The 27,488-nt window shown below is 44.7% G+C and overlaps 1 protein-coding gene and 1 long non-coding RNA gene across 9 annotated transcripts in view; one reads left to right on the forward strand and one right to left on the reverse strand.

Moving 5' to 3' along the window:
• Positions 1 to 4,650: 4,650 nt before the first annotated feature.
• Positions 4,651 to 8,234, reverse strand: LOC128422313 (uncharacterized). 2 transcript variants are annotated; one of them, XR_008332472.1, is made up of 2 exons: positions 8,160 to 8,234; positions 4,651 to 6,667 (listed from the first exon to the last, which is right to left on the reverse strand). It is a non-coding gene; the product is annotated as an uncharacterized LOC128422313 (long non-coding RNA). The 2 variants fall into 2 exon arrangements; XR_008332471.1 differs by lacking the exon at positions 8,160 to 8,234 and adding an exon at positions 7,527 to 7,967.
• The window catches only part of CPNE8 (copine 8), a 56,263-nt gene continuing 37,000 nt past the window's right edge, over positions 8,226 to 27,488 (forward strand). For 5 of the 7 annotated variants that reach the window (XR_008332464.1, XR_008332465.1, XR_008332466.1 and 2 more), the window contains exons 1-2: positions 8,229 to 8,517; positions 27,346 to 27,386. Coding sequence is in view for 4 of the 7 variants with exons in the window: in XM_053406149.1 (XP_053262124.1) it covers positions 8,384 to 8,517; positions 27,346 to 27,386 (175 nt within the window). In the remaining 3 variants the exon portion in view is untranslated. Of the gene's footprint in view, positions 8,518 to 27,345; positions 27,387 to 27,488 lie in introns of all 7 variants that reach the window. The other 2 variants (XM_053406154.1, XM_053406153.1) reach the window with 2 other exon arrangements.

The raw sequence follows: 27,488 nt of genomic DNA on the forward strand, positions 1-27,488 counted from the left end.
AAAAACGATTAAAGTATTTTAAGTATAAATGTAAGTACATTTATAAGTACATTAAACTGTAAGCCGTATTTTAGCTTAAATTCACATGCATCTCTTCCTCACAGATTAGATGGCTTTTCATTTTTATTACTGGAATCATGCAGTTTTATGCTCAAATAAGAAAAAAACCCCAAATCTTCCGAGGGAAATAGAGAATTTTAAGTTCTGCTGTAAATGTAATAGAACTTTCTTTCTGTAGTTTTGTTTTATTCAAGTTTATGGCATTGCTTGGAACTTTTGTTTCTTCCCAGATGTGCTTGGGGTTACTTCATTAACCAAATATCATATATTGGCAAAGAAGAAGAAGAAGAGTTTGGATTTGATATCCCGCTTTATCACTACCTGAAGGAGTCTCAAAGCGGCCAACATTCTCCTTTCCCTTCCTCCCCCACAACAAACACTCTGCGAGGTGAGTGGGGCTGAGAGACGTCAGAGAAGTGTGACTAGCCCAAGGTCACCCAGCAGCTGCAGGTGGAGGAGCGGTTCCAAGGCCAAAAAAAGTCAATAGTGAAGCAAACTCTCATGGGATAATCTATCATAAGACCAAGTCGGAGAAATCCAAGCTGATTTTGAAAATACTTGTGAACAGTTCTTACTGATACATTAATAATTCCTAACTGAAACATGGATTGATGAAAAGCATATGTATCCTTGGCTGCAGTGGTTTGGATACTGAACAGCTGGAGTTCAAGTGAGTTTTAATTTCACCATCCCTTATTAACAAATAGTTTGTGTCGCAATGTAAACTTCATCTCCGAGCTTTTTAAAATACTCTTTTGCAGGCTGGCTTACTCGTAAAAAGTTTAAGGCAGGGATGGCCAACCTTTTGTGCCTGTGGGCAGATTTGAAAACCAGAGAAGCTATCACTGGCTCCACAACTAAACACAAACTGCAACCATTCTATTGTCTCCAACAGAATGCTTCTTCCAAGCCTTATTCCATGGAGACAGAGGACTATGTGGGCATCAAGAGGGTGTCTATATACCAACGGATGCTACCTTGGCTTAGGGGAAGAGCTTGCAGCTGCAAATTAATTATTTGGTGGCCAACTCTTAGAACTGCAGCTAGGGGTGCTCTGATGAGCTTGCAAGACAGTGCATGTCCTGATTTCCTGCCCCCATGCGGTTCAAAAGCATGCCAGTGCAAGTAGATAAATAGGTACTGCTGTGGCGGGAAGGTTTACGGCATTTCCATGCGCTCTGGCTTCCGTCACGGTGTTCCGTTGTGCCAGAAGCAGTTTAGTTGTGCTGGCCTCATGACCTAGAAAGCTGTCTGTGGACAAACGCCGGCTCCCTCTGCCCGAAAGCAAGATGAGCACCACAACCCCAAAGTTGCCTTTGACTGGACTTCACCGTCCAGGGGTCCTTTACCTTTCCCTTTTTTATATGTTTTGCTCCTTGCACAGGCATATTTAATTGTTCATAAAAACAGCTGGTCGTAGAAGTGCTATTGAATAATAAATACATGTGGTACAAAAACATGTTTATGTGTTTTTATGGATTAGTATGCCAGTGCTGAAACTAAGGGAGTTTAGCCCGGAATTGTGCTCAGGATGAAGCCCCCAGAGGGTGCTATGGACACTCTCAACCCGTCAGCCAATAAGTCTGGGCTGCCTGGCCATTCCCTCCATAAGTCCAAAGTGGTTTTGCTTTTGTTTTTGTTGGCTCATCCAACCATGCCCGAGACAGACGCCCCTTCCTTCTTTCTCCCCTCACCCTGCCTATTCCAAAGGGAAGAGTCCCCTCTGTGCCTGTGGGATGCCCAGGACAGCTGTGTTGGGCTGCCCCTCCTCCCTCATGTGCCTCTGCGCTCCTTTGTAGTGGACAGTTCCCTTCGTCCCTCCAGGGCTCCCCAGTTGGGGCAGCTGTTCCCCCACCCCCTGAAAATGGTCTGCAAGTCTTTAAAGAGACACAAAAAGCTTCTTTTGCACAATCTTGTGATAAAGTTGTCAATTTGTGTGTTTGCTTTTTCACAATTCAGATCTTAGTCCCCCTGCTACTTCTTGTGGGGTGGGGTGGGGAGAAGAGGGAAATTAGACTTGAAGAACTAAAAGCAGACAGAGAAGCAAATAACCCTGTGCTGTGGAAAAGGGAGTGAGGCAATTTCTTATCCTACTAGGATAAGTAGGATTTGCACTGTTAACATATATGCATATTTACTCATGAGTTCAGAAGTAAACCCTGGTGACTAGTGCAATGCCTATGCATGCTCTACTCAGAAGTAAGAATCGCCGAGTTCAAGAATAAGCTGTAGCGAGTTCAAGTTGCCACTGTTTATAATGGGCACGATGTCAAAGTGGTGTAGTGGTTAAGAGCGATGGACTCGTAATCTGGTGAACCGGGTTCGCATCCCTGCTTCTCCACATGCAGCTGCTGCGTGACCTTGGGCTAGTCACACTTCTTTGAAGTCTCCCAGCCTCACTCACCTCACAGAGTGTTTGTTGTGGGGGAGGAAGGGAAAGGAGAATGTTAGCTGCTTTGAGACTCCTTCGGGTAGTGATAAAGTGGGATATCAAATCCAAACTCCTCCTCCTCTTCTTCTTCTTCTTCTTCTTCTTCTTCTTCTTCTTCTTCTCAGAAGCCAAATATTGGAAGAGAGCAAAGATGTGTGTACAAACATGCATACCCCATGTATGTATGTATGTGCTGAACTGAGTCTTTGACCTGGGTGAAAGAAAGCCTAGTTTCACCACTGAAACATGCTGCAAACCAGCCCTGTGTTCTGCTTGTTGTTCTAACCAAACAATGGCAACACTGGGCTTCTGCTTCTTAAACATTGGCAAAGAGGGTTAGGGATGAGCGTTAATCTTGAAGTTTTCCACCATGCCCTTTGGTACAATGGATTTCAAAAGTGGTCATTACTGTTCAGAGCAATCAGCTGTCTGTTTATTCCAGTGTGTTACCCTAAAAGGGGTTCCAGCTCCAACGTCAAATGGCTTTACACTACCATGAGATCCAACTGTGCAACAGCGATGTTGCCAGAGAAAGTACTGTGCTTAAAAGCTTTAGAGAAGAATGACTTTTAGTCTGGAATGCAAAATTCATGAATGTTAGCAGAGCTTAGAAAGCAGAAGAGAATCATCTATATTGCATTATGCTTGTGGCAATGAAGCCTGTGGTGCTGATTGGCTGAACTGCTAATGGTAGCTCAGAATCTTTGTTCTTGACGGAATTGAACAACCTGCTGTCCAGATTCTGTGGTGGAAGGGGAAATTGTTAGTTTGGCTGGGACTGGAACCTGACCTCACACTAGATGGCTGAGGACTGAAATGAAGCCCTAGGAGGCAGGGAGACTAAGGAAAAGGGACCTTAGAGGCAATGACACTCAAGGAATGGTGTTTAAGAAATACAGCAATAAAACATAAAGGAAATGTAGGAACTAAATGAAGTTTAAGGAAAAGAGGAGATAAGAAACTGAGGCATGAAGCTGCTAATAAGAGGGGAAGTGAAGAATTTTTATAACACTGGGGCTGTCTGCTGTGGCAGGGAGAGAAGAATGATAAGGAGGCTAGTCAAGAAACAAAGTGGTTAAAGGAAGCAGAACCAATTAGGCAGTAGTCTGAAAAACAGGGACCTAGGAAACAAGGGATGATGAAGAGCACTGGAAAGCTGGACTGGAGCTGTGTACTACTGGCAGGGAAGAAGTGAGCAGATGGAGAGGGGAGCTGAGGAGGTCATAGGATTGCCAGAGTAGTCTGGAATTCTGACAGTTGTGGCTTTCACTGTAGAACTGTGGAATCCCCGAGAGAGTAACATGGTGAAAGAAGCAGTGTGGCGATGGAGAGGCTGTATTTCACATTGATTTGAACTAATCAACTCATTTTTTAACTGCAGGTCCCAAATTTCAAATTGAATGTACACATGTATGTACTGGTATATTGTCATGTGTGAATGACTGCATTTGACGTTCTCTCATATAAACATGAATATGGTGCAGAAAGCAGAACCAAGCCACTTTGAAATCAAGTGCATGTTCTGGCTGATGTAGGTGTCAGGGCATCTTCATATATAATACTAAAAAGCACCTCTGACTCTCAAATTTGTTAATATGTACCAAGTGCATCTGCCATTAATGGGCTAATCACTAGTTACATGTAAAATGTCCTTTCATATGAATTACAGACAGTGAATTTCACAAAATAAAAGGAGATCTGGAGGAGAGATGGAAGTAGGTGGGGGCAGCAATGGAAGCTAAAAAGATGGGATAAATAAGAGAAACAGGTGGTTCCCAGAAGAGACCTGAAGGCACATGAACTGCTGAAACAAATTGGGAGTAGCAATGACTCCTGATTCATGTGGCTGTATGGCATATGGGGTATGAGCTTTAAGGATGATAGGCAGGATGGAATGTGGAGTGTTCCTGTTCACTGTTCCAGCCAGAATATTCTATATTATTCCACTGTATTCTATAATATTCCACAAACGCAGCTTTCCATTCTCCCTCCCCAACATCATTCCATGCCCACTGAGTATGCTCAGCCCTCATTATACGCTCTGAGGGAGGTTCTCTTTTAGGGTCCCCCCCACCCCGCTGTCTAAAGTTCCCCCAAGCCTGCCAATTCCTTCCCTCTTTTGCAAGGATGGTATCATTTTGGCTACATAAGGACCAACAAACGGTTCTGAGCTTTTTATTTCCGGCAAATCTCACAAAGTGGTTTACATAGAAATATCAAAACTATAATAAAGCAGCAAAGACAAGAAAGTAAAGAAAAAAACCAGATTCTCTCCTCCCATAGCAAGATGGTTCCTGAGAAGCACTCTGGCGGGGCCTGGGGGAGGAAAAGGCCACTTCAGCTGAACATTGAGAACTAGATGGGCAGAGATCCAGGCTGCTCTGTCTTCTGGTTGTTCTTGCTAAAAATGTCAAGACACACGCTAGTGCTAAAAGAGACGTCTCTTTTCTGCTTCTTCACAAATGCATATTGGATGGACCCAAGTAGTAAAACTGATCAGTTGTAGTCAGAGCTTCATTCCATATTATGAAGATTGTATATAGCAAGCATTTCCATGAAGGAACTTCAGAAGCCAAGGGAACAAGTGAAGCTCTGTAACAAAATGTTGCAGTGTATCCCATGCATGTGTGTGTGTGTTATCTGAGGCTATGGCTGATGTGGATGGGAAAAGTTGTTGTTGTTGTTAAAAAAAAAGCTAGCTCAAAGACAGGAATCCCTGCTCTCAGAAGAGCTCTCCTACCTACCGCAGGGGTATAACTGTGAACTACACAGCAGAATTGTTTAATACAATTCTCTAACTTTTAATATGGGGATAAAAGCAATGGATAACCTGGCAGAAGTGTAAGTTACTGTTTTAGCCCAACTTGCATGTCCAACGTGTTTGGAAAACACTGCAGGACTACCTTAACTTCTCTCCACTACAGCCCCTTCTAACCTGCAATTTGAGAACAATGAACTGCATTTCCTTAGGAATTTGCATTACCAGGGTTCTTTTTTAAATGTTTCACACTAATAACTGTGTTAGAGCAGAGTTAAACATCTCTCTAGTTTTCTTGGTGACAGGGATAAACACATTGATGTCTAATACCAGCTACGTTACCATTTAGGATTTCCCCACTCATTTTTCTGAGTATTGCCTTCGGGGGAGGGGTGTCAGTGAAAAATAGCATCACAATGTGAACCAGGAATTGACCTCTCAACCACTCAATATTCTGTGTTGGTTGGTTATCATGGGGCTGCAGATTGTTTTTGTACTTATGCATACCTCAGGGTTAAACCCCCTCCCTTCCATTTTGGCTACCTAAGAATGACCATGGGAAGATGAACTGGCATGATTATTAAATACTTCATCTAATAGCGACAGTGAGGCAGCAATCCTATGAACACATTCAGCAAAGCAAACCCTCTCTCTCTGTGTATGTGTGATCTTATTTCCAAATGCAGATGAACAGAAATAATTTATCAGATTTCTGTAGTAGGCTGTTACCCCTTCAAACCTTGAATAGGCTATAAGGCTCAATAAATAAAACAGGAGCAAGCAATTTTGGCTACATTCCTGTGCCCACTTACCACTGAAGTCAATGGGACAGACTTCTGAATAGACATGTATGGGGTACTGTATTACTTGTGAAAATGGTCTTATTAATTCCAGCAGGCTCTGAAGTTGGTAACTATCGGGCTTGGGAATGGACGTGCTTTTCTGGACACCAGCACCATAAATATTGCTCAGGAAAAACAGGAGCAACTGCGTGGCATTTCAGAATTCAGTGGTGCCGTTAGGGCATGTTAAGGGCATTTTTGGATTTAAAAGCACATTACTTCACTTACTTCAAAACGTGGAAACCCATTCCTGCTGTGCTTGCCCCTCCCGTCTGCTGAATGGGCCTGTGTTCTGTTCTGACGGCTCCTCTGTTTACATTTGGGGCGCGTCTCCTGAATAGATGCGGTGTGTGACGAAAACGGACGGCCTCCTTCCTTTCCTATCCCAGCGCTTTCGGGAAAGCGATGCAGCACATTTTGTCTTTGGCAAGCAGCAGAGGAATTCCCACTGTCGATCCTGCCGCTCTCTGTTGTGCAAGCCACCCCCGCGCCGTCGTTTCTACACTCGTCCCCTGGGCCTCGCTGAACTCTCTGGGGTTATTGCGTCACACTGTTTCAGACGTCCACGTGTTCCCTCTTTGCTAAAAGGCAGAGAAAAGCCATTCCTTTACCATCAATGATGACTTGAATCCGGTTTTGCTGTATCTCGCACACACGCGATGCCCCTCTCCGCCCCCGTCTCATTTGGAAGCTACTCTGGTAACAACGGTGCCAACAACTTCCTGAGAATGCATTTGCTCTTTAACGTGCTATTTCTATACTTTTTCTAAATTAACGTGAGATGACTCACGCATTAGGAGGTGGGGAGGAGAGCCTGCTTTTCTTTCTCGGGCTAGCCCATGTTACTGTTCTGTTGTGCAATCTTTTACTGCGCTGATGCCAACTCCCCTTCATAAAGGGGGGGAATTGCACAAAAACTCCCGCGATCTGTCGGAATTTCCGCTGCGATTCCATTGACACGTGAAACAATTTCGCAACCCTCATCGTAATGGGGGGGGGGGGAATCGTGCATTTATTCCAAAGGGCATTTCCTGCCAAGCTGTTGGGTTCCGGCGTATCCGGCCCAAACACAAGCCAGTCCCGCGCAATGCAATCCTACACGTGTCTACTCGGAAGTAAGCGCCCTGAGGTTCAGTGGGACTTGGGAGTATAGCGCTGCTCCCTGATTTTTCGTGGGCAGCGCAGCAGCTGCTACTGCGGGTGGGGGACACGGGACACGTGCGTGGCGGTGAGCTCTCGCAGATGCGTGTACGACGCGTGTCTGCACGCGGAAGGCATCTACAGACGCGCGCTGAAACTCTGACGGGAAGAAATGACCGTGGCCAGTTTTAAGGTGTCACCCTCGTCGCGAACTTTAGCCCTCCAACTCCTCTCTTCTTACCCAACGTTAAATGCATTTATTCATCCTACCAAAAAAACCCCACCCCATCCCCACGCACAAATGGTAAGGCAGGTTCTGGGTTCGAATCAAACCCTGCTTCCGTTTTCGCTCGGGCTTAGGGTTCCTCTTCTATACCGCCAAGCCTTCCTCCGAGGGGAACCAAAGTAGGGCGTCTCTAGATCTCCGCCTAAAGCGCTCCACAGCCCAGTCAACACGCACGTGTGAGCGCAGCTCGCGGGGACAGACCGGGGAGCGAAGCGTGGTGCGGGCGTAAGCGCAGGACTGCAAGCCTAGCTATTACAACACGGAGGAGAGCCGGCGGGCAGGCGAAATAAAGACTCCTCGTTATTTCGCTGAGGCGAAATTTCTGTCAGGCGCGGAAGAGAACAAACTCCCCGCGCTTCTCTTCCTTTCTTCGGCGCGGATGTTTTTAGGGCGCCCTTTCGCCTGCCTTGCTCGTGCCAGGCACCGGAAAACACAATGTGGAACTTTACGGGGAAGTGGCGGCGGCGGCGGCTTCTCCTCCTCCTCGCCTGAGGAAAACAAGCCTCGCGCCGCCCTCGGGGACCGTTAGGAGGAACTCCCGGTTCCAACGGTCACCGTGAGGGGGGGGGGCTGGGGGTGTCACGCGCGACAACCCCCCATAGTGACGTCACACACAAAAACCACACTCACACACACACTCACACTCCCCGGCGCGCGCGCGTTCTTCCCGCTCGCTCGCTCGCTCGCTTCCCGTCAGTCGGCAGTCGGCGTTCCTGGTCTCCCGCCCGCTCCCTCAGAGCCGCTTCGCTCGGCCCCTCCGGTCCCCTCCCTCCTTCTCTGCCCTGCCTCGCCTCGCCCTGCCCGGGAAATTCCGTTAGCGCCACCTCCTTCCCCCCGCCTTTCTTCGCCTTCTTTTTTGTTGCCCCATGTTCGGTCCGGACAAACTCTTGGGGCAGCTGTCCAAGCTGGACAGATACGGGAACATGGCGTCCGTGGGGGATTTTAACCCGCTCAGCGCTAGCGTCCCGGCTACCCGAGTGGAGGTGTCGGTGTCCTGCAGGTGAGGGGAGATAAACAAAGATTTTTTTTGAGGGGGGAGGCGGTGTCTCTCTGTGGATATTCGTCGTGGTTTCCTCGGTGGGTGGACAGGGAAGTGGAAGGGTGAGGGAAAACGCTGCTGTTTGAGGCGTGGGCGGACGAACGTGTGAACGGGGAACCCATGGTTTAGTCTCGTGTTGTTGACCCCCCTCCCCCCCCTTGGCGGGAAGTGCGAGTGTGTGGGAGCGAAAGGCGTGTCGGTGGGGGAGGCGAGATCCCTCCCTGCCGTGGTGCCCCCCTGGATGTGGAATTCCCCCATGGCACGTAGGGAAGGAGCGCTGACACGTTTCTCTCCTCCTACCCTCCCCCCCCCGCACTCCCGTGTTTGGAAATCGCGCTGCCCCACGAGCAACCCGGTTGCTTCTGAGGGTCCCACTCCGTAGGATGTTGGCTTGTCTCCTCCGTGCAATATGGGGGGAAGCGTGGGTGCCTGCGATGAACAGCGGCTCTGCGTTGTGCCCGTGGCCCCTGAAACGGACCACGACGAAAACAGTCCGCTTAAAATAAACACGGATCGCGACAGTAATTAAGGACAACATCCCTCTTGCAGAGGGTTGGACTAGATGACCCTCGGAGCACTTCGCAATTCTGTGATTCTTACTTGCTCTGGGAGTAGAAGGCTATCACATCTTGATCTACCTGTGGCACCTTCCCCTCCAGAAAAGGGTTATTATATTTTCTTAGTGCGACACACACATGCACTGTGATGAAAAGTTGTGTCCTGTCTTCCCTTTGTGCAATTATGTGGCAAAGGAAAAAGAAGACGCCAGCATAATATTTCCCTTCGCTGGATGTGGTAAGGCTAAGCTGTAACTTCTTGTTCTACCTGAGGTGGCACTTGCCTTGGTGCCATATATCCTCTCCTGTTGATGATGTAGGTGTTAGACTTGCAGTGGGTGTGTAATTCCTTTGCGTTCTAGACCAGAAATTCCTTTTTCTGTTGGTGTTGTTCTCTATGTAACTCGGGCAAGAAACTGTTCTGCCTGTCTTCCCCCACAATTTTATTTTACCAGGCTTGCTCTTCCTTGGGTGTAAGACAAGATCACATTAGGAGGCAGCTCTGTACCTCTTCACCACAGTATTTCCTAGAGGTGCGTGAAATGCAGAATTTCCATTGGTGATCTCCTGGCTTCGGATGGGATGACAATTCCCATCTCTTTGTAGTGGATCAATGTGGAAAATCCCCTTTCCTTTCTGAATAAAATGAATTGGATAAGGATCTGAAACATATCTGCCTCTGCAGACAACCCCCCTCCCCCCACCCCATGCACAGAAGGTAAAAAACTAGGTTTCTTTTTCCCCAGTCTGAATGAGATTAAAAAAGAGGGAGAGTATTTTTCCTTGTGCTGGAGTGAATTGAGGAAGATGATGGAATTAGTGTTTGCTTTTCTTCATGCACTAGCCCCATGTGATTTATTTGCAGTGCCCTTTTGCATAATTTGTGAGCTTGCTAAAGAGCTTCCTGCTCTTGTTTTGGTAATGGGTCAGTTGAGAATTTGTAAATCAGGGTACAAGAAGACTGAATGCTATCTGTTACAGTAAGAAGTAAATTGCAGGGAAATGTTTACTGGATTATCTCAGTGCAAACATGAGAAGTGTATTGTATGCTCCTGTTACTTACTTCTGGAGACAGATTTCTTAATCACATTTATCCTGAAGTAATTGGTTTGAAATCTTGTTAAAGAGCAGGCCATTCAAACAGCTTTCTCCACACCCACCCATATCCTTTTTCCTGTAGCCAAAAATGAAATGTTAGCCCTTTAAAATACAGTTATTGTGGCATTTCAGGCAAGAGAATAGTTGAATCAAAATACTATTGAGAGAGAAAATTGAAATTGGTAGTGCATATTATGAAGTCAGCATCCTTTGTCTTTTATGGTTGCCTCTTTTTTATTTTAATAGGAATCTTTACAGAGTCTCCTATCTTGGAGCTCAAAGAAAGATTCGTAACTTATTTCTCATATAACTCTTTTAATTGAAGAATATGTAAATTATTCATGTTCAGAAACATGGAAAATTCTTTTTGCTTTGATTTTTTTTCTTGAATGATTATGCCTGGAGTACAATTCATTTATAGCTTCTATACATTTTCAAAGGCCTTCATCAAGAAAATCAGATGAAACGGAGTAGTCCATTCTTCTTCAGGAGTATTTTCTAGGTTTCGTAGCATTTATTTTTGAATGTTTAATGATAAAATAAACCAGGAGCTTTGTGTGTTGGTTTGCAATACAGAGGTATATTTGTCATGTCACCAAAAATAGTTAAAGACCAGTATCAAATGTTGGCAAAACATGGTGTGATCTGGTTTTTACTAGTTCTTTGGAGGAGAGTTGTCATGGAAGTCTTGGTGAAAAGCAACAGTCTCTTTTTTTTTCATGGTTGCATTTCCGCGAAAACATAATTTGATGTTCTTTAAAAATCACTCCCCCACCAAGCCTGCTTCTATAGATGTAATTTGTTTAGATTTAGAATCATGGCACTGGAAGAAAATTGAAATTCATCTGTGTCTTATACAACAGTAACCCAGAATGAATACCACCTCCTATACACAGCTGCAATCACCAACTCAAGGTTAGGATTCTGTTTTCACCTGTAGCTGATTTTTTAGGTTGAAAGCTACATTTTTTACCCATTGGCATCTTGCTTGTAAGTACAAGGTATTTTCTGCTTTACATAGTCCCTACAATGCAGGCCTCCCTGCAAATGTTTCTTGAAAACTCTTCCGTGCCAGACTGCCTTTCCTTGGCAATGTCTATGCCACTGAATCAGACTCCCTGCTTCCGTCAACATTTTTTTTACTTCACAGTATACGTTAATGTATCTCATCTCATGCTAACTGTGAAACACTTAAAATACATAAATTTGACAGTTTTCAAACTGCACTGGCTCCCGGTAGAGTACAGGGTCAGATTTAAGATGCTGCTTTTGACCTTTAAAGCCTTCGCGGCCTAGGACCCTCGTACCTACGGGACTGCCTCTCCCGGTATGCCCCACGGAGAGCCTCAAGGTCCATAAATAGCAACACCCTAGTGGTCCCGGGCCCTAAGGAAGTTAGATTGGCTTCAACCAGAGCCTTTTCAACTCTGGCTCCAGCCTGGTGGAACTCTCTGCCTCATGAGACCAGGGCCCTGCAGGATCTGATTTTTTTCCGCAGGGCCTGCAAGACAGAGTTGTTCCGCCTGGCCTTTGGCTTGGAGCCAGTTTGATTCCCTCCCTCTGTTTCTTTTTTCCTTTCCTTCTCTTGTGATGAGGCTACATTTTAATATTTTAATGTTTCAATATTTTAATGTTGTATTTTAATTTTGTTTTTAAGTTGTAATCATTCAACTTGTTTTTATTATTGCTTGTAAGCTGCTCTGAGCCCGGCCTTGGCTGGGGAGGGCGGGGTATAAATAAAAATTATTAGTAGTAGTAGTAGTATTAAGAGAACTTAATATAGATCAGTTCTCTTGAGTATGTATCTCTAGTATACGGTAACTCCTGTACTCTGGCAGCTTCCACCATGTTTGATACCTCTAACAGACTGGTCCATGCATAAGGAGAAAACAGGAGGTACTACAGTATTATAATAAATAAGCATAGGTGCTTCCAGGATTAGGAAGATTTATAGGGAACTTGACTCAAATATTAAAAACCAAGCAAACAGCCCCATCCTTCAGAAGACAGGAGTTACCCATCCTTTACCGTTACTGTACCTTTTACCTGTACCAAATCCCAGAGTGATTGATTTGATCTAAGTTCATAAGTTATCTGCCTGTATTTAGTTTTATTATATCTCCTGCCACTTTCTGTGGATACTTTCTTGTGACTTTAGGTTTTGTTGGCCTTAATACAGTACTGCTGAAACAGACATGACAGAGGAAATCAGTGAAGACCTCCCAATACTTTGTTTGGAATGAACTGCTATATTCTGATGTAGTCTAAAAGTGATTTAGCACTCTCAGTGGTGAACCTTGAATAAGCAGATATTTCAGATTTTTTACCAAGTATACATGGAAAGTAACAGGGAAATGTGAATCCATTTAAGTAGCCTGAACTGTCTAGTTCTTTGATAATAAAAGTCCATAATAAGAACCTCCATGTAAATTTCTGATTAGCTACATTGGCCATTTATAGCAGAGATGCAGCTTCTTTTACCAATGATACAAAAACCAATCTGTGAAGATTCTGATTTTTACGGGTCTCAGACTGTAGGGGCCCCAGAAGGACAATTGCTCCAGGCACAAAATTCTGAAGGGCACAACCAAGTTCTCCCACAACAGGCTCCCTCATCAAGGCCATGTGGCTGAGCTGCTGCCACAGTCCAGAGATGCAAGCTGCACCCAGGCTGGGCCTTTGGGGTTGGGGCAGCAGTGCTGCCTCCCCGTGGCTGTCAAAGGGAAGCCTAAGCACATGCCCCACCCTAGGCCGGCCAAGAGGCGAGGTTGGGCTGGCTCAGCCAGCCTTTCACTCAGTCACACATGCTCCCGCAGCATGCAGGCATCTCACCTTCTCAGCCTTGGCTTCACCTCCATCCAGTGGGTGACAAGCAGAGAGAAACTGAGAGATAGTCTCACTCAGCCCAGTTACTTGGAAGCCCCGCTCGCATTAGGTACCTGCCATGCCAAGGTGCGGTGCAGCCTAGCTCTGAGGCAGTGTCCCAGCCACTGAAGAAACAACAGTAGAGTGCTCTTCTTTCCTTTTGCTGCTGGGCAGACAGGGAAGGGGGTGGGGAGCCAGCAGCAAAGGCAGTGCTTTGGGGCTATTGCTCCAGTTAAGCAACAGTTGCTTGGGGCTTCACTCTGAGGGAGGCTGAGGGAGAAGGGCAGCAGGGGCTGGAGGGCCAAGGGGTGGCCTCTGGTATTACAGGGGGTAGGAGAATAAGCAGCCCTTCAACATGGCACACAGCAGTGGCAGAGACCTCCACAAGGGCAAGTACTTGGTGCTGCACACTGCCTTGCTGTGCACCTCCTCAGCCACTGCTATTGTGATTTTGGCCAGCTTGCCCAGCATCTCCAATACTGACCCACTGACCCCTCTGCTGGATTGAGACTCTCTTACACTACCTTTTCCTCTCCCCACTTCTTCTCTCTTGCCCCCCGGTACTTCACACGCTTAATGGTTTACGGGGTGCAATACTTGCCTTGCCCTGGGCACTGGCAACCCACCCTCCGCCATGAGTCTCAGATTCCCATAAAAATGTAGAACTTCATTCTTAGAGTTGGTCTACTTGTCAGTTGACTTCTGAAGCTGCAATCTAAACCAGTGGTTGGCAGTGGTGGGATTTGATAGATTGGCATAGTCACTGCCATGCCCACAGCTCTGCAGCTTGCAGCAGCTTGGGGTGTGTGATGAAGAAGAATGCAGCTTTGCAATGGCAGCTCCCAGGCCGGCACAGTGAAGCAATCAAGCTTGGACCTGTCATCACTTGCCAATGGTAGGATTGGCAGTTAATTAAAATACGACTTAAAATGCAGCTTAAAATGCAGCCTCATTTTAGTAGTAGACCAGAAATCAAGACCATAAAGGGAGGAAACATCAGATATTCACCCAAGCCAGCTATCCATGGGCCAGCAAAAAAGCCAAGGGGAAATTTATATACCAAATCCCATATAAGGGGTCAGAGTGAGTCTAAGCCAAAGGCTCAGTCTTTCTGGCCCTCGGAAAGATGTCAAATCCCGCAGGGCCCTGGTCTCTTGTAACAGAGCATTCCACCAAGTCGGGTCCAGTGCTGAAAAGGCCCTGGCCCTAGTTGAGACCAATCTAACCTCCTTGAGGCTTGGGACCTCCAAAGTGTTGTTATTTAAGGTCCTCCGCGGGGCATACCAGGAGAGGCGGTCCCGTAGGTACAAGGGTCCTAGGCTGCATAGGACTTTAAAGGTCAAAACCAGCACCTTAAACCTGACCCTGTACTCCACCGGGAGCCAGTGCAGCTGGTAAAGCACTGGATGAATGTGATCCCGTGGCAAGGACCCCGTAAGGAGCCTTCAAGGGCAGCCCCGCATAGAGCGAGTTACAGTAGTCAAGCCTGGAGGTGACTGTTGAATGGATCACTGGGGCCAGATCAGGGCAAGAAAGGTAAGGGACCAACTGCTTAATATGGCAGAGATGGAAATGTGCCACCTTTGCTGTGGCTGCAACCTGCGCCTCCATAGAAAGGGAAGCGTCAAAGGTTACACCTAAACTCTTGACAGAAGGCGCTGACACTAATTGAGCCCCTGCAAGAGATGGGAGTTGGCCCCCCAACCCCATGTTGTCCCAACCCAGCCAGAGGACCTCTGTCTTTGAAGGATTTAACTTCAACAGGCTCCCCCGCAGCCATCCAGCCACAGCTTCCAAGCATCTGGGTCAGAGTCAGGGCGGCCGTCCATCAACAGAAAAGCTGGGTGTCATCAGCATATTGATGACAACCCAGCTCCAAACTCCGGACAATCTGGGCAAGGGGGTGCATAAAGATATTGAAAAGCATTGGGGAAAGGATTGCGCCCTGCGGCACCCCACACACCAAGGAGTGCCGTGACGACAACTCATTCCCTAGCGCCTGTTAAACCAGGTTCAGTCCCATTGCTCATTTGCTGCTGATAGCAACATTTCCTGGTTTAGCAGCTTGGAAATTAAGCATAAAAAATGGGCCTTTAATTTCTTTCAAGACAGGTGCCTGTTGTACTATATCAGCAAGAGAGAACCTGTTCAGTAGTAATAGCACATTTGCTATAATAGCAAGTGTGCACATGTTATGTGATTTATGATTCACATAAAAATTAATTATCATTGGAGAGGTACAAGCTCCATTGCGTCAAGCTCAATCTTATTAGGATGCCTTGAAACCCTTAAATTGGTTGCACCATAGACATAATTAGACATCATACCAAACCATGGCTTGTATTTTCTTTAGTTTAGAATCCAAATAAACATTTGGGTTTCCAAACAGAAGAAACTGTAGTTTGATATTTTTTTCTGTATGATCAGCATTCAGATCTCTAGGTGCAGCAGCCTCTGGAAAGAAAGCAGTGGCTCTCTGGTATGTCAATTCAGTCAGCATGATAACCCATAGATAATGCAAAATAAAACCATGGTTCTGGTTTGCTAGCCAGTCACAAAAATGGCTGCCAATTCAGACGTTGCAGTAAACCAAAATTAGCCTTCTTTAACCATAGTTTGGTATGTTTTTTTGATTTGAGCCAATGAAGTAAATTTCTCATGGTAAACAGACTGCCCCCATGTGTTTGAAGTTTATTTTTCGAAAGCATGAAAGCTAGAAATCCATAGTAAACATAAAATGAGGCTCTGAGGTTTATGTCATTCTTGGAAACATGTATTTAGAGCAACATACTTATCTTTGACTCTGGGAACATAATGATTGAGTGGCTACTTGAATTAATTGTCTATTTCAAGGTAAATGCATTCAAATGTCAAAAATGGATCAGTTGCAGTATTTTATGTGGGTAATATTCTTAAGGTTTTGTTCAAGTGTGTAATGCATGGCACTTGAGGTTTTGGTAAACACATGTTGAGATACATATTCACATTCAGCTGGCTTTTAGCTAAGGAAATAAAAATATATCAATAACTTTTCAGTGTGATAGGCTAAGTTACACATAGCAGAATAAATTTAGTCTAGTGACACCTTAAATACTGACTTATTTTATTGTTGCATAAGTTTTTGTGAGCCTGACACCATTTTACAAGGTACATAAAGAATTCTGTGTGTGTGTGTGTCTATACAGTATATCTATATATCTATATAAAATATTTGCACACACTGAATATTTGTATCCCTTCCTGGAAAGAAGTATTAAATGCATGTTCCCTCTTTTCCCACCACACATTTTATCTTCATAGCAATTCCATGAAGTAGGTTAGACTGAGAGAGAGTGACAGGCTAGGATCACATAATGTCTGGTTCAGATTTAAAGCTGGGTCTTATAAATCTTCCCATATACTGCTAGGATCACATAATGTCTGGTTGAGATTTAAAGCTGGGTCTTATAAATCTTCCCATATACAGCACATACCCTTTTTATAGGCAGTTCTTTCAAGAACGTATGTGAATATTCTAGAAAAATATTTCATGTTTGACCTGGTCTTCCACAGTTTAGTGAAGGTAAGACTCCTAAATATTAGAAGAGGTTTTCTAGTTTAGACCAAAAGTGCATCTAACCACACTGACTTTATACTGTCAACATACTGGTCCATCTAGTCCAATATTGTCTACTCTAAGGGTTGCCAAGTTTTTTTAAAATCAGAAGGCACATCTTGAATTTTGAGAAAGGGCTGTGGGCGCTAGCCACAAAATGGCTACCATGGTCGTGTGGCATAACACAAAGTCAGAAGAAATACAGTCATTGCTCCTCTCCCTTACTGGACATCCTTATACTTGTTATGGGAGGTCACCTATGTCCTGCTGATCCTGTTTGTGGAAATTTCCCTATTTTGATCCCTGCCCATTACTTTTGCTGTAATAACGGAACATTTCCCAGTACCAGGAAAAAATATACAGGATGGCCACACGTTCTCTCATTCAAATACACATTCATTGTACTTGTACAAACCACAGACACACATACATCTCTCTCTCTCTCTCTCTCTCTCTCTCTCTCTCTCTCTCTCTCTCTGTCTCCCCCTCCCCCTCCCCCTCTCCCTCTCCCTACACATATATGTGAACACACACTTCATATATATAACAGTCACACATGCCTAACTGCATTTCCATCAAAACACAGAGCGTATACTTGAGCACCCCTACATGCTCACACATTCTAAAAAGCCCCCCCCATGAGTGAAGGAACTGCTTGCTGTTAAAATAATAATAATTGTAATGTAACTGGCTCATTTAGCCACATGTGGTTAATTGGCAATGCCCCAAAGCTGGGCTGGCCCACCCATGAGGCAAGGTGAGGCAGCCGCCTCAGGCAGCAGAATTCACTGGCACAGCAGATCCCGATGTTGATCTTTCTTTCCTGTTCCTAATGTAGAGCTTCTCTCATCCCTTCTTCAGACATCCTTCCTCCTCTTTCTCAAAAAAAAGGGGGGGTTAAGAGCAGATATCATCCATAGTAAATATCAATCAAAAGAAGTCCTTTCCTTCTACCACCTTATCATTCATCATGTCCATCTTGTCTTATGGTCTAACCACTTACTTGGTTAGCTTCCTGGTTATGATGTATATATAAAAAAGATTTATCCACCACCATGTTGAGTCACAGAAACGAAAAAGCTTTACATACCTATTGTCTACAATAATGTAGATTTGGCAACAGTTTTGGTTTGTTGAGTATGACCCTAAAGCCATTTTTACATTGCAAGTTAACTTCCTTTTACACCTGTTCTTTTCCTCATTCTAGTACTCCTGTATCATTAGTTTGTTCTGAGCCAGTTCCCCTGTGCCTAGGTTTGCATGTAGAAAACTGAGTGATTCTGGATAAATCAGCAGTGTGAGGAGAGATGTATAAATCTCAGGTTGCCTTTGGTAAGTTCCTCCAAGCAACCAGTCAAGGAAGCTTTAGAAAAAATGGTGTGGGTGTTGCTCTTAGGTTACAAATGTCTAACATAAATATGTTGAATAACAAAGTTGGTAGCAACTTTTATGCAGTTACTTTCATGACTGCTACCTCTGTTTAGTTTTGTAACCTGGCATCAAAGTAGTATTGTGCTGTATTCAGCTAAATAGTTATGTTAACAGAAACTAGCACAATTCCTGCTAGTGCAATGAAACTTCCCTGTTATTTCCCCCCACACACACACACCAGTGGCGTAGCGTGGGGGGTGCAGGGGGGGCCGGCCGCACCGGGCGCAACATCTGGGGGTTAGGGTTAGGGGGCGCAAATCCACGGGTTAGGGGGCGCAAATTACTTGCTGACAACCCACGCTACGCCACTGCCACACACACATTTCCCTATGCCCCCCAATCTATCCCAGAGGGTTGGGGCAATGCCTTTTTGCAAGGGGCAAGAGGGGGAGATCATTCTATCAGGCCAGTAGAAATGCATATACTTACAGGACAATTTCCTTAGTGCCATGTTGAATACAATGCAATCACCATAACAAGCAAAACACTTTAAAGAATTTGTAGTATTAACTTTATGGCTATAAACAGTGATCATAGTGTGTCTTTATCAAAGTTCAGCTGTTTGATTACGGTCCAGTCCAAAAAACCATAGCTACAGAAAACCTTATTAATATAATACAATTTTTAATGGTGTCTTTTATCACGAGTTGAGATTTTGGGGACTTAATTCTAAACTGTAGTTTATCATTGCATGAATGAGTCTCAGCAGGAACTGGGCTCACACCATCCCTTCTTCCCCCCTCTGACACAGCTATGTGGAAGAGATTGGATGTTTCCATGTTTAAGCTAACTAGAGTTCCTGATTAAGATCCAAATTTGGGGAACTTCGGTTAGTTTTAAACAAGCCAGGATCAAACTCTGGTTTATGATCTGGTTGGTTCTCAAACCATAGTTTGAATTGGCCTTCCTTGCATTTGAACTGATAGGAGTGATAGAAAAACTGGACAGACCTCTATATTCTGTGAAAAGCGGGATGTGAATAAAGAAACCACTCAATCCAGACAAGACAGATCCACTAATAATTAGGAATTTAGGGGTCTGGGGAAGTGGTACACAGCCTTTTCTAGATGAGGTTGCACTTCCTCTTAAAGAGCAGGTTTGTAGCTCAGAAGTACTGTTAGGTTTGGCTGTTAACGCTGAATGTTCACATTTCTTCTGGGGGAGAAAGCTCTTGTGTGCCAGCTACAGGTTTATTACCGTGATCTATGTTCTTGTAAGATCCAGGGTAAATGATCTGCAGTGCATTAGGCTGAAAACTGTCTGAAAACTTCAGCTGCATCAGAACATGGCATCTAGATAACTGTCCATAACAAGTTAGTCTGAACATATTTTTTTACCTGTAGTAAAAGGACTTCCCATGTAAGCATCCAAATAAAATAAACAATTTTCTGTAAGTGGTCAGTATTTTATCAGCTTCATTCATATATATATTGCCCTTAGAAATGAACATGGATGTTAAGTGTGTGGGTTTTTTTTTTATTCCACCCTCTGTATAAGGTAAAGGTACCCCTGCCCGTACGGGCCAGTGGTGACCGACTCTCGGGTTGCGTGCTCATCTCGCTTAAGAGGCCGGGAGCCAGCGCTGTCCGAAGACACTTCCGGGTCACGTGGCCAGCGTGACGAAGCTGCTCTGGCGAGCCAGCACCAGCGCAGGGAAACACCGTTTACCTTCCCGCTATATATATATATATATATATATATATATATATATATATATTAGTATTTATTAAGGTTTTAAGTTTACAAAAAGGCAAAAGAAAAAACACCAAATTAAACAATAGCAAAACAACACATCACAATAAAAAAAACAGAAAAATGGAAACAATTTAAAAAACAAACCAAAAACAAATCGAACCTTCCCATAACTTATTTTTCATTTGCTTGTTTCCCTGACCTCCTCACACCTCCCTTTTTTGTATTCTAAGTCAATTATCCATTTCAGCAAATCCTTTCCCTCTCTTCAAAATTTTTATCCTGAAAATTTATCTTGATCTTAATATAAGTTTACTTTCCCTCTTTTCACCAATTAACCGCCAACCATACAATCGGCAAGTCCTAGGCACTGAGGTTTTACCCACAGCACCACCCGCGTCCCCACCCTCTGTATACAGCAACTTATAAAAGCTGTTGTATACAGTTGTTGTATGTAAAAGTAATTCAGCTATCCCAGCAATCCTCTGGCCACCAAGCCACTCTGCTTTCCTTTCAGGTCTTCTTTCTTCCTCCTTGATCCTCTTCCACTTCTGTTGCCTTCTCCTGGCTGTCCATCACAATCTCCAGTCATGGACCCTTCAACCATATAGGCAGCTCCTAGCCATATATACACTTATTCTGGCCATTCTAGTCCAACCCCAGCCAAATTTAAAACTTGTACCCACCCATCAGAACATGCAGAACTTCTCATAGGTTTGATTGCATCATAGGTAGAAACCTAGGTAGAAACCTAGTTTGGAACTACATTGAATGAAAGCTTAAATTAGGAGAAATTGTACTTTCTTTATACTTTATACCTTGTACTCTACAACATTTTGTTATGATAATGCCCTTGTTCTCACACCAAAGTTCACTGCCCTAGTGCCTCTGTCTTCCCTTGTATGTCATACATTGCTTGAAAACTTTATCTACCCACTTTATTTCTTTACTCAGCAAGATATTGTCTACCATAAAACTTTTATTGTTGTCATCCTCCTGCCTTGAGACCTTGTGGTGAAGGGTAGGTAAGGAATATAATTAAATAAACAAACTGATTGCGGGGAGAAGGGAAGCTGACAGGAGCCGAGGAGGGTCTGGTTTCGATTATATCTTCCTCATTGGATGAAGGTGAAAAAAAGTATGAGTACTTAAATTGGGAAGAGGTAGAATTTAACATTGACATATGCTAGAGATTTAGAGAGGCTGGAGCGCTATAGGCTAAAGTTCAAGTACCAAGGACATTTGGTGAAAGATACTACAGTATATATAAGTGTTTATTTGCTAATGCTAGAAGCTGCTGAGCCAAGATAGATGAACTGGAGTGCTTGGTCTGAGAGGACAACATAGATATGATGGGCATAACATAAGCCTGATGGAATATATTAATTATAGTTGATCCTCTAGAGACCGACAACAAAAGTAAAATAGCTGGTGTCTGTTTTTAAAATGCGAGGCTAGCACACAGAGAGCCCCAGTAGCAGAATATTAAGTCCCATCATTAGGCAGATTAATGAAGCACAGGAATAGGCTATTAAACCTTATTTATTCTGTTTGTTCAGCTGCATAAGGCAGCTGACCCCCTTTAACCCCCTTTTCAATAAATACACTACAGACTGCAAAGTAAGTTTGAAATGCTTTACTTACAGTTTCTTAGTCTCAGACATGCATTTTCCTTACACAGCAGCAATAAAATAATGCATGTAAAACACTCTTAGTAGAAATACAGCATTTATAGCTTCAGAGCCTGGAACAGGGTCAGCAAACTTTTTCAGTAGGGGGCCGGTCCGTTGTCCCTCAGACCTTGTGGGGGGCTGGACTATATTTTTTTGGGGGGGAATGAACGAATTCCTATGCCCCACAAGTAACCCAGAGATGCATTTTAAATAATAGCACACATTCTACTCATGTAAAAACACACTGATTCCCGTATCATCCACGGGCCGGATTTAGAAGGCGATTGGGCCAGATCCGGCCCCCGGGCCTTAGTTTGCCTACCCATGGCCTGGAAAGTACCAGGCTCGTCTGTCTCCATGGCTTGCAGTGAAAGTGGTGGGGGACACTGGAAATAGGCTTCACTTCCTCCCTCTCAAGAGAAGAGGAGGCATGACTTTACTGAGCCTATTCTAGCAGTAAGAACTCAGTGGTCCTTAACTCATTCATATACTAACTAGCAAATATGTATTTGTTATGTACTAAGTTGAATAGGATCCAAAATGCAGCAGTCTGATTGGCCCTAGAACAATAGGATTCAGAATGCAGCATACTGATTTGTCCTAGAACAATGCAGCAGTATGATTGGTCAGCAGGAGCCACCCAATCCAGCTCCAGATGGAAGTGAATCCACAACCTGATTGGCCTACAGGAGAATTCCGGAATTAGCCAATCACGTGCAGCCCATTGTGTAAATAATGTATATAAAGCAGATACTTTGGGGAAACTTTCATTCCTCCTCACCACTATGAGCTGGATAAAGAGCATGAAATCCACACTCGACTCCGAGTATATTTCAGTATTGTTAGGTTTGTTTGCTAAAATCTCCCACACAGAAGAGGAAACTTCCTAAAAATGAGGCTGTGGAAGTTGAAAGCCAAAGTCAAGAGGGTCTAATCTCTCCAAAATATTTGGGGTTGTTTAAAATCACAATAGTAGAAGCTCAGCTAGACTGTATACAACAGATCAGGAAAGGAACCACCAGGACCAAGAAAAACGCAAGTCTTGTCCAAATGAGAGAAACAGAACACAGACTTTGATAAAAGAAATACAAACAAACAATAAGGCATGCTAAAAAAGAATTTGAGGAACATATTGCTAAAAGCATGAGGATACCACCAACTTAAAAATAATAATATCAGGAGACCCGCTAGGGAGGTGGCTGGATGTTTGAATGGCAACTGAGTCAAAGGTATGCTAAAGGAGGAAAATAAGATTTGCAGAGAAGCTGTGTGTTTCCGGGTCTCATTCGCAAAGTAAAAACTGACAAATAACCTGGTCCTGATGGCATCAACTCAAGAACTCAGATGTGACATTTCTGATCTTATATAAAAAATATGTAACTTGCCTCTAAGATTAGCCTCTGTACTGAGGACTAGAAGGTGACCTGTGTAATGCCACTTTTTTAAAAAGGATCTGGGGGTGAGGAGGATCTAAGAAATGACAGATTGCTTAGTTCTAGAAAAACTGGTGGAAAACATTGTTAAAGATAATATTACAAAGCATTTTGCTGAGCAAAATCAGAATTGCTTCTGCAAAAGAAAGGGCTTATCCACACTTGTGTTTTGCCCTGTTCTTTCCAGGCAGAGGTCTATGCTTTAATGCTCCATGTCTGAGCCATTTTGTTTTTGGTTTTTGTGCTGAGCTTTCCCCATAAAAACCAGCCCTTTAAAGTTGAATAATAGCAAACGTCAATTTCGGTTTTCCACAGATTGATGTTTGCTCCAATTGAACTTTAAAGAGCAGGTTTTTGCAGGGAAAGCTCCAGAACAAAAAAAGGGGGGGGTATAGACATGGAGCTTTAAATTGCATACCATGTCTGGAAAGAGCAGAGAAAAGATAATTTTGGATAAGCCCTTAGTTCTTTCTTACTGACCTCTTAGCATTCTTTGAGAGTGCCAATTAGTACAGCATATAGATGGTGATCCAGTTGACAATGTGTACTCTGAATACGAGAAAATGTTTGATAAAGTCCCTCACCAGACTTGAGTGAGCTTATCAGTCATGGGATAAGAGGAGAGACACTCTTATGGAACTAGCTAAGAAACAAGAAGCAAGGAGGAAGAATTTTTTTTCCAGTTATTCCAGCTGAGGGATATGGAAAATGGAGTCTCCCAAGTACAGTGGTACCTCTAGTTGCGGACTCAATCCATTCTGGGGTGCCGTTTGCACCCTGAAAAGTCTGCAACTAGAGCGCCACTTCTGCACACACGAGTGACGCAATAGAGCACTTCTGTGCGAAGCGCACAGATCATTTCTGCACATGCGTGCGCGGCGAACCCGGAAGTAAACACTTCCGGGTTTGCCGCATTCGTAACCCAAAAAGACGCAACATGAAGCAGACGCAACACAAGGTATGACTGTATTGGTATTGATGCTTTTTATCTTGTTCATAAACAATCTAGAGTTGGCAGTGAGAAGTGAGGAACACATGTTTGCTGATAGTGCCAAATTATTCAGGGTGGTTAAAACAAAAAGGGATTGGGAGGAGCTCCAAAAGGATTTCTCCAACCTGAGAGGAGGGCCAGTAAAATGGCCAGTAAAACTTCTATGTAAGGAAGTCTGAAGTGATTGATGCATATTGGGACACCTCTCCCAATTTCACATATACATTCATAGGGTCTGACCTGGCAGTGGCTGACTAGGAACGAAACCTTGGGATCATAGTGGATAGTTTGATGAATATGTTGATCCTAGTATGAGGGAGCTGTGAAAAAAGCAAATTACCTACATGCTAGGGATCACTAGGGAGGGGATTGAGAATAGAACTGCCAATATCATAATGCCGTTATACAACTATGGTGTGACTACTACACCAACTACGGTGTGAATACTGCATATAGTTCTGTTTGCTTAACCTTTGGTTGCAAAAGGGCGACCAAAACTTTTGGTTGCAAAAGGGCAACCAATGCTCCAAGGGTTTGGAACATTGCTGCTGTGAGGAGAGGTCTCAAAATTTGAGGCATTTTAATTTAGGGAAAAGACAGGAAAGTGGGGCCATGTTAAAAGGTAAAGGTAAAGGACCCCTGACAGTTAAGTCCAGTCGTGAACGACTCTGGGGTTGTGGCATTCATCTCGCTTTACGGGCCGAGGGAGCCGACGTTTCTCCGCAGTTTTTCCGGGTCATGCGGCCAGCATAACTAAGCCGCTTCTGGCGAAACCAGAGCAGCGCACGGAAACGCCGTTTATTTTCCCGCCAGAGCGGTACCTATTTATCTACTTGCACTTTGATGTGGTTTTGAACTGCTAGGTTGGCAGGAGCTGGGACCGAGCAACAGGAGCTCACCCCTTCGCTGGGATTCGAACCGCCAACCTTTCGATCGACAAGACCTAGGCTGAGTGTTTAAGACCACAGCGCTACCCGTGTCCAGAGGGGGACATGTTAGAAGTATATAAAATCAGGCATAGTGTGGATTAAGTGGACAGAGTGAAGTTTCTCTCTCATAAAACTAGAACTTGGGGCAGTCCAATGAAATTGAAAGCTAGAACATTCAGGGCAGGTGAAGTCCTTATTCACACAGAGCATAGTGAAACTAAGAAATTTATTCCCACAAGATGACGTGATAGACACCTACTTGGATATCTTTAAAAGAGGATTAGACACATGGCTGTTGTGAAGGACAGATCCTGGGTCTGCATCCTGAGTGGAGCTTCAGCCAATCAGGAAAGTAGGCAGTTAGAACTGTGAGGTCATAACTGTCGGCAGGAGCCCAGATGGGGCAGGAGCCCAGATGGGGCTTGTCTGTTAGAAGCCCCATCTGGGCTCCTGCCCTTTCTTGTAAAGATCCTAGAAGGGGCTGGGAGTTTTTTTCTCCCAGAATAAGAGCAATTTCCATTCCTTTCTAGGAGGAATGAGTCTATTTAGAGCAGTGGTGTAGCGTGGTGGTGGGGCCGTGGGCAGGGCACAGCGCCATAGTGACCTCTGCCCACTGCAGCAGTTGGGGGGGCATGTCCTGCCCCGTCCTGAGCTGTTGCGTCCTTCTCATCGCCCTCCAGCTTGGGGGGTGGCTGAGAAGGATGCAACAGGCATGGGCCCTGGCCCTCCGAGCCCAGCACTGCTTTTGCGAGCTGCGCTGCTTGGAGGGAGGGTGCCGTGAGTTGTGGTGTCCTCCTCATGGTGTCGTCCAGCTGGGGGGTGACAGAAGGACACAACAGACAGAGGCCCCGGGTCCTGCGAGCATGCCTGTTGCACCCTTCTCAGCCGCTTCCCAGCTGGAGGGTGGCGTGGGACCCAACAGCTCACGGTGCCTCCCTGCAAGCAGCGCAGCTCGCAAAAGCAGTGCTGGGCTCGCAGGGGCCATGCCTGTTGCATCCTTCTCAGCCACCCCCCAAGCTGGAGGGCGATGAGAAGGAGGCAACAGCTCAGGACGAGGCAGGGCATGCCCCCCCCCAACTGCTGCAGTGGGCAGAGGTCACTATGGCGCTGTGCCCCGCCCACGGCCCCACCACCACGCTACACCGCTGCTCTGAATAGACTCATTCCTCCTAGAATGGAAATTGCTCTTATTCTAGGAATAAAAAGCTCCCAGCCCCCACGGTGTGCCCTGATGCGGGTGTGCTGCTGATGTGGCCTGCCCCGGGCGCAGTCAGGAAATGCTCTGCCTCTGATTCAGGTACAGGTTTAAGGTAAGAATTTTAAGGAAGTTCTTCACTATCTCTGTAAAGAGTGTTTGTCTAAAACAATGTTGCTACCTTATTAGATTAACTATTAAGCTATACCTTTCATTGAGGGGAAGTGTTCTAGCTTTCCCCGCAAATGTGCCTCATTCTTACTTTGATCCTCTGGGTAATGGATAAATGTTAACATGGTCTCTCCTTGCCACATCTTGCTGCTGGCTACTATTAAGAAGTGATGCCCCATGCAGATAATAACAGACCTCTCAAGTGTTCTGACAGGGAGACTCTTAAGTTTTAAAACCACCCCAAAATTGGATCATATTTATTGATGGAAGTTGCTACAGCTGTCAGTGGCTACTAGCGATGATGACTGATGTGCCTCCACTGTCAGAGGCAGGTGTTGTACTCAGTTTCTGCTTGTGCACTTTTCATAGGCATCTGGTTGGCCACTGTGAGACCAAGAAGCTGCACTAGATGGTCTGCTCCAGCAGGGCTTTTCTTATGTTCTTACAGTTTGCTAGTTTGAATGTAGCTGCAAGCTATGGTTTGTGCTATACAGTGGTACCTCGGTTTATAACTTAATCCGTTCCGGAAGTCCGTTCTTAAACCAAAGCGTTCTTAAACCAAGGCGTGCTTTCCCATAGCAGCGGGGGACTCAATTTACAAATGGAAGACACTCAACAGGAAGCAAAACATGTTCTGCTTCCAAGGCAAAGTTCACAAACCAAAACACCTACTTCCGGGTTTGCAGCGTTCTTCATCCAAGTTGTTCGTAAACTAAGCCAGGCATCCCCAAAACTTGGCCCTCCAGCTGTTTTGGGACTACAATTCCTATCATCCCTGACCACTGGTCCTGTTAGCTAGGGATGATGGGAATTGTAGTCCCAAAACAGCTGAAGGGCCAAGTTTGGGGATGCCTGAACTAAGCTGTTCTTAAACCAAGGTACCACTGTATTGTATTGCTGAGGTTGTAGGCAGTGTGTGAACATGAAGAACAGTAAAAATAATCTTTAGTTCAGGGCAACTGGCAGTTCCTCAGCCAGTACAAAAGCTAGTTGGACTGATGAAGCAGAGTACTCTCGTTTGTTGGCCCAATATACATGGCAATGAAGGCGGAGATCACTTTCTTTAATAATCTCTTCCAATATGACTCTTTCTGTTTAAGATCTTTTGTAGTGATTTTTAAAAACAGAACGGTAACATGATCTTTTCTTTCATGAATAGGAACCTTTTGGACCGAGACACATTTTCAAAATCTGATCCAAGTAAGTATAACATTTATTTGTTAATGAAATTTTCAATTTCCTATTCACCTCTCACAATATTTTCTTTTAAATTAAAATGAATTATGCAAGGGACTGGATGAA

This window comes from Podarcis raffonei, chromosome 10 (assembly GCF_027172205.1).
Source record: "Podarcis raffonei isolate rPodRaf1 chromosome 10, rPodRaf1.pri, whole genome shotgun sequence".
NCBI lineage: Eukaryota > Metazoa > Chordata > Lepidosauria > Squamata > Lacertidae > Podarcis > Podarcis raffonei.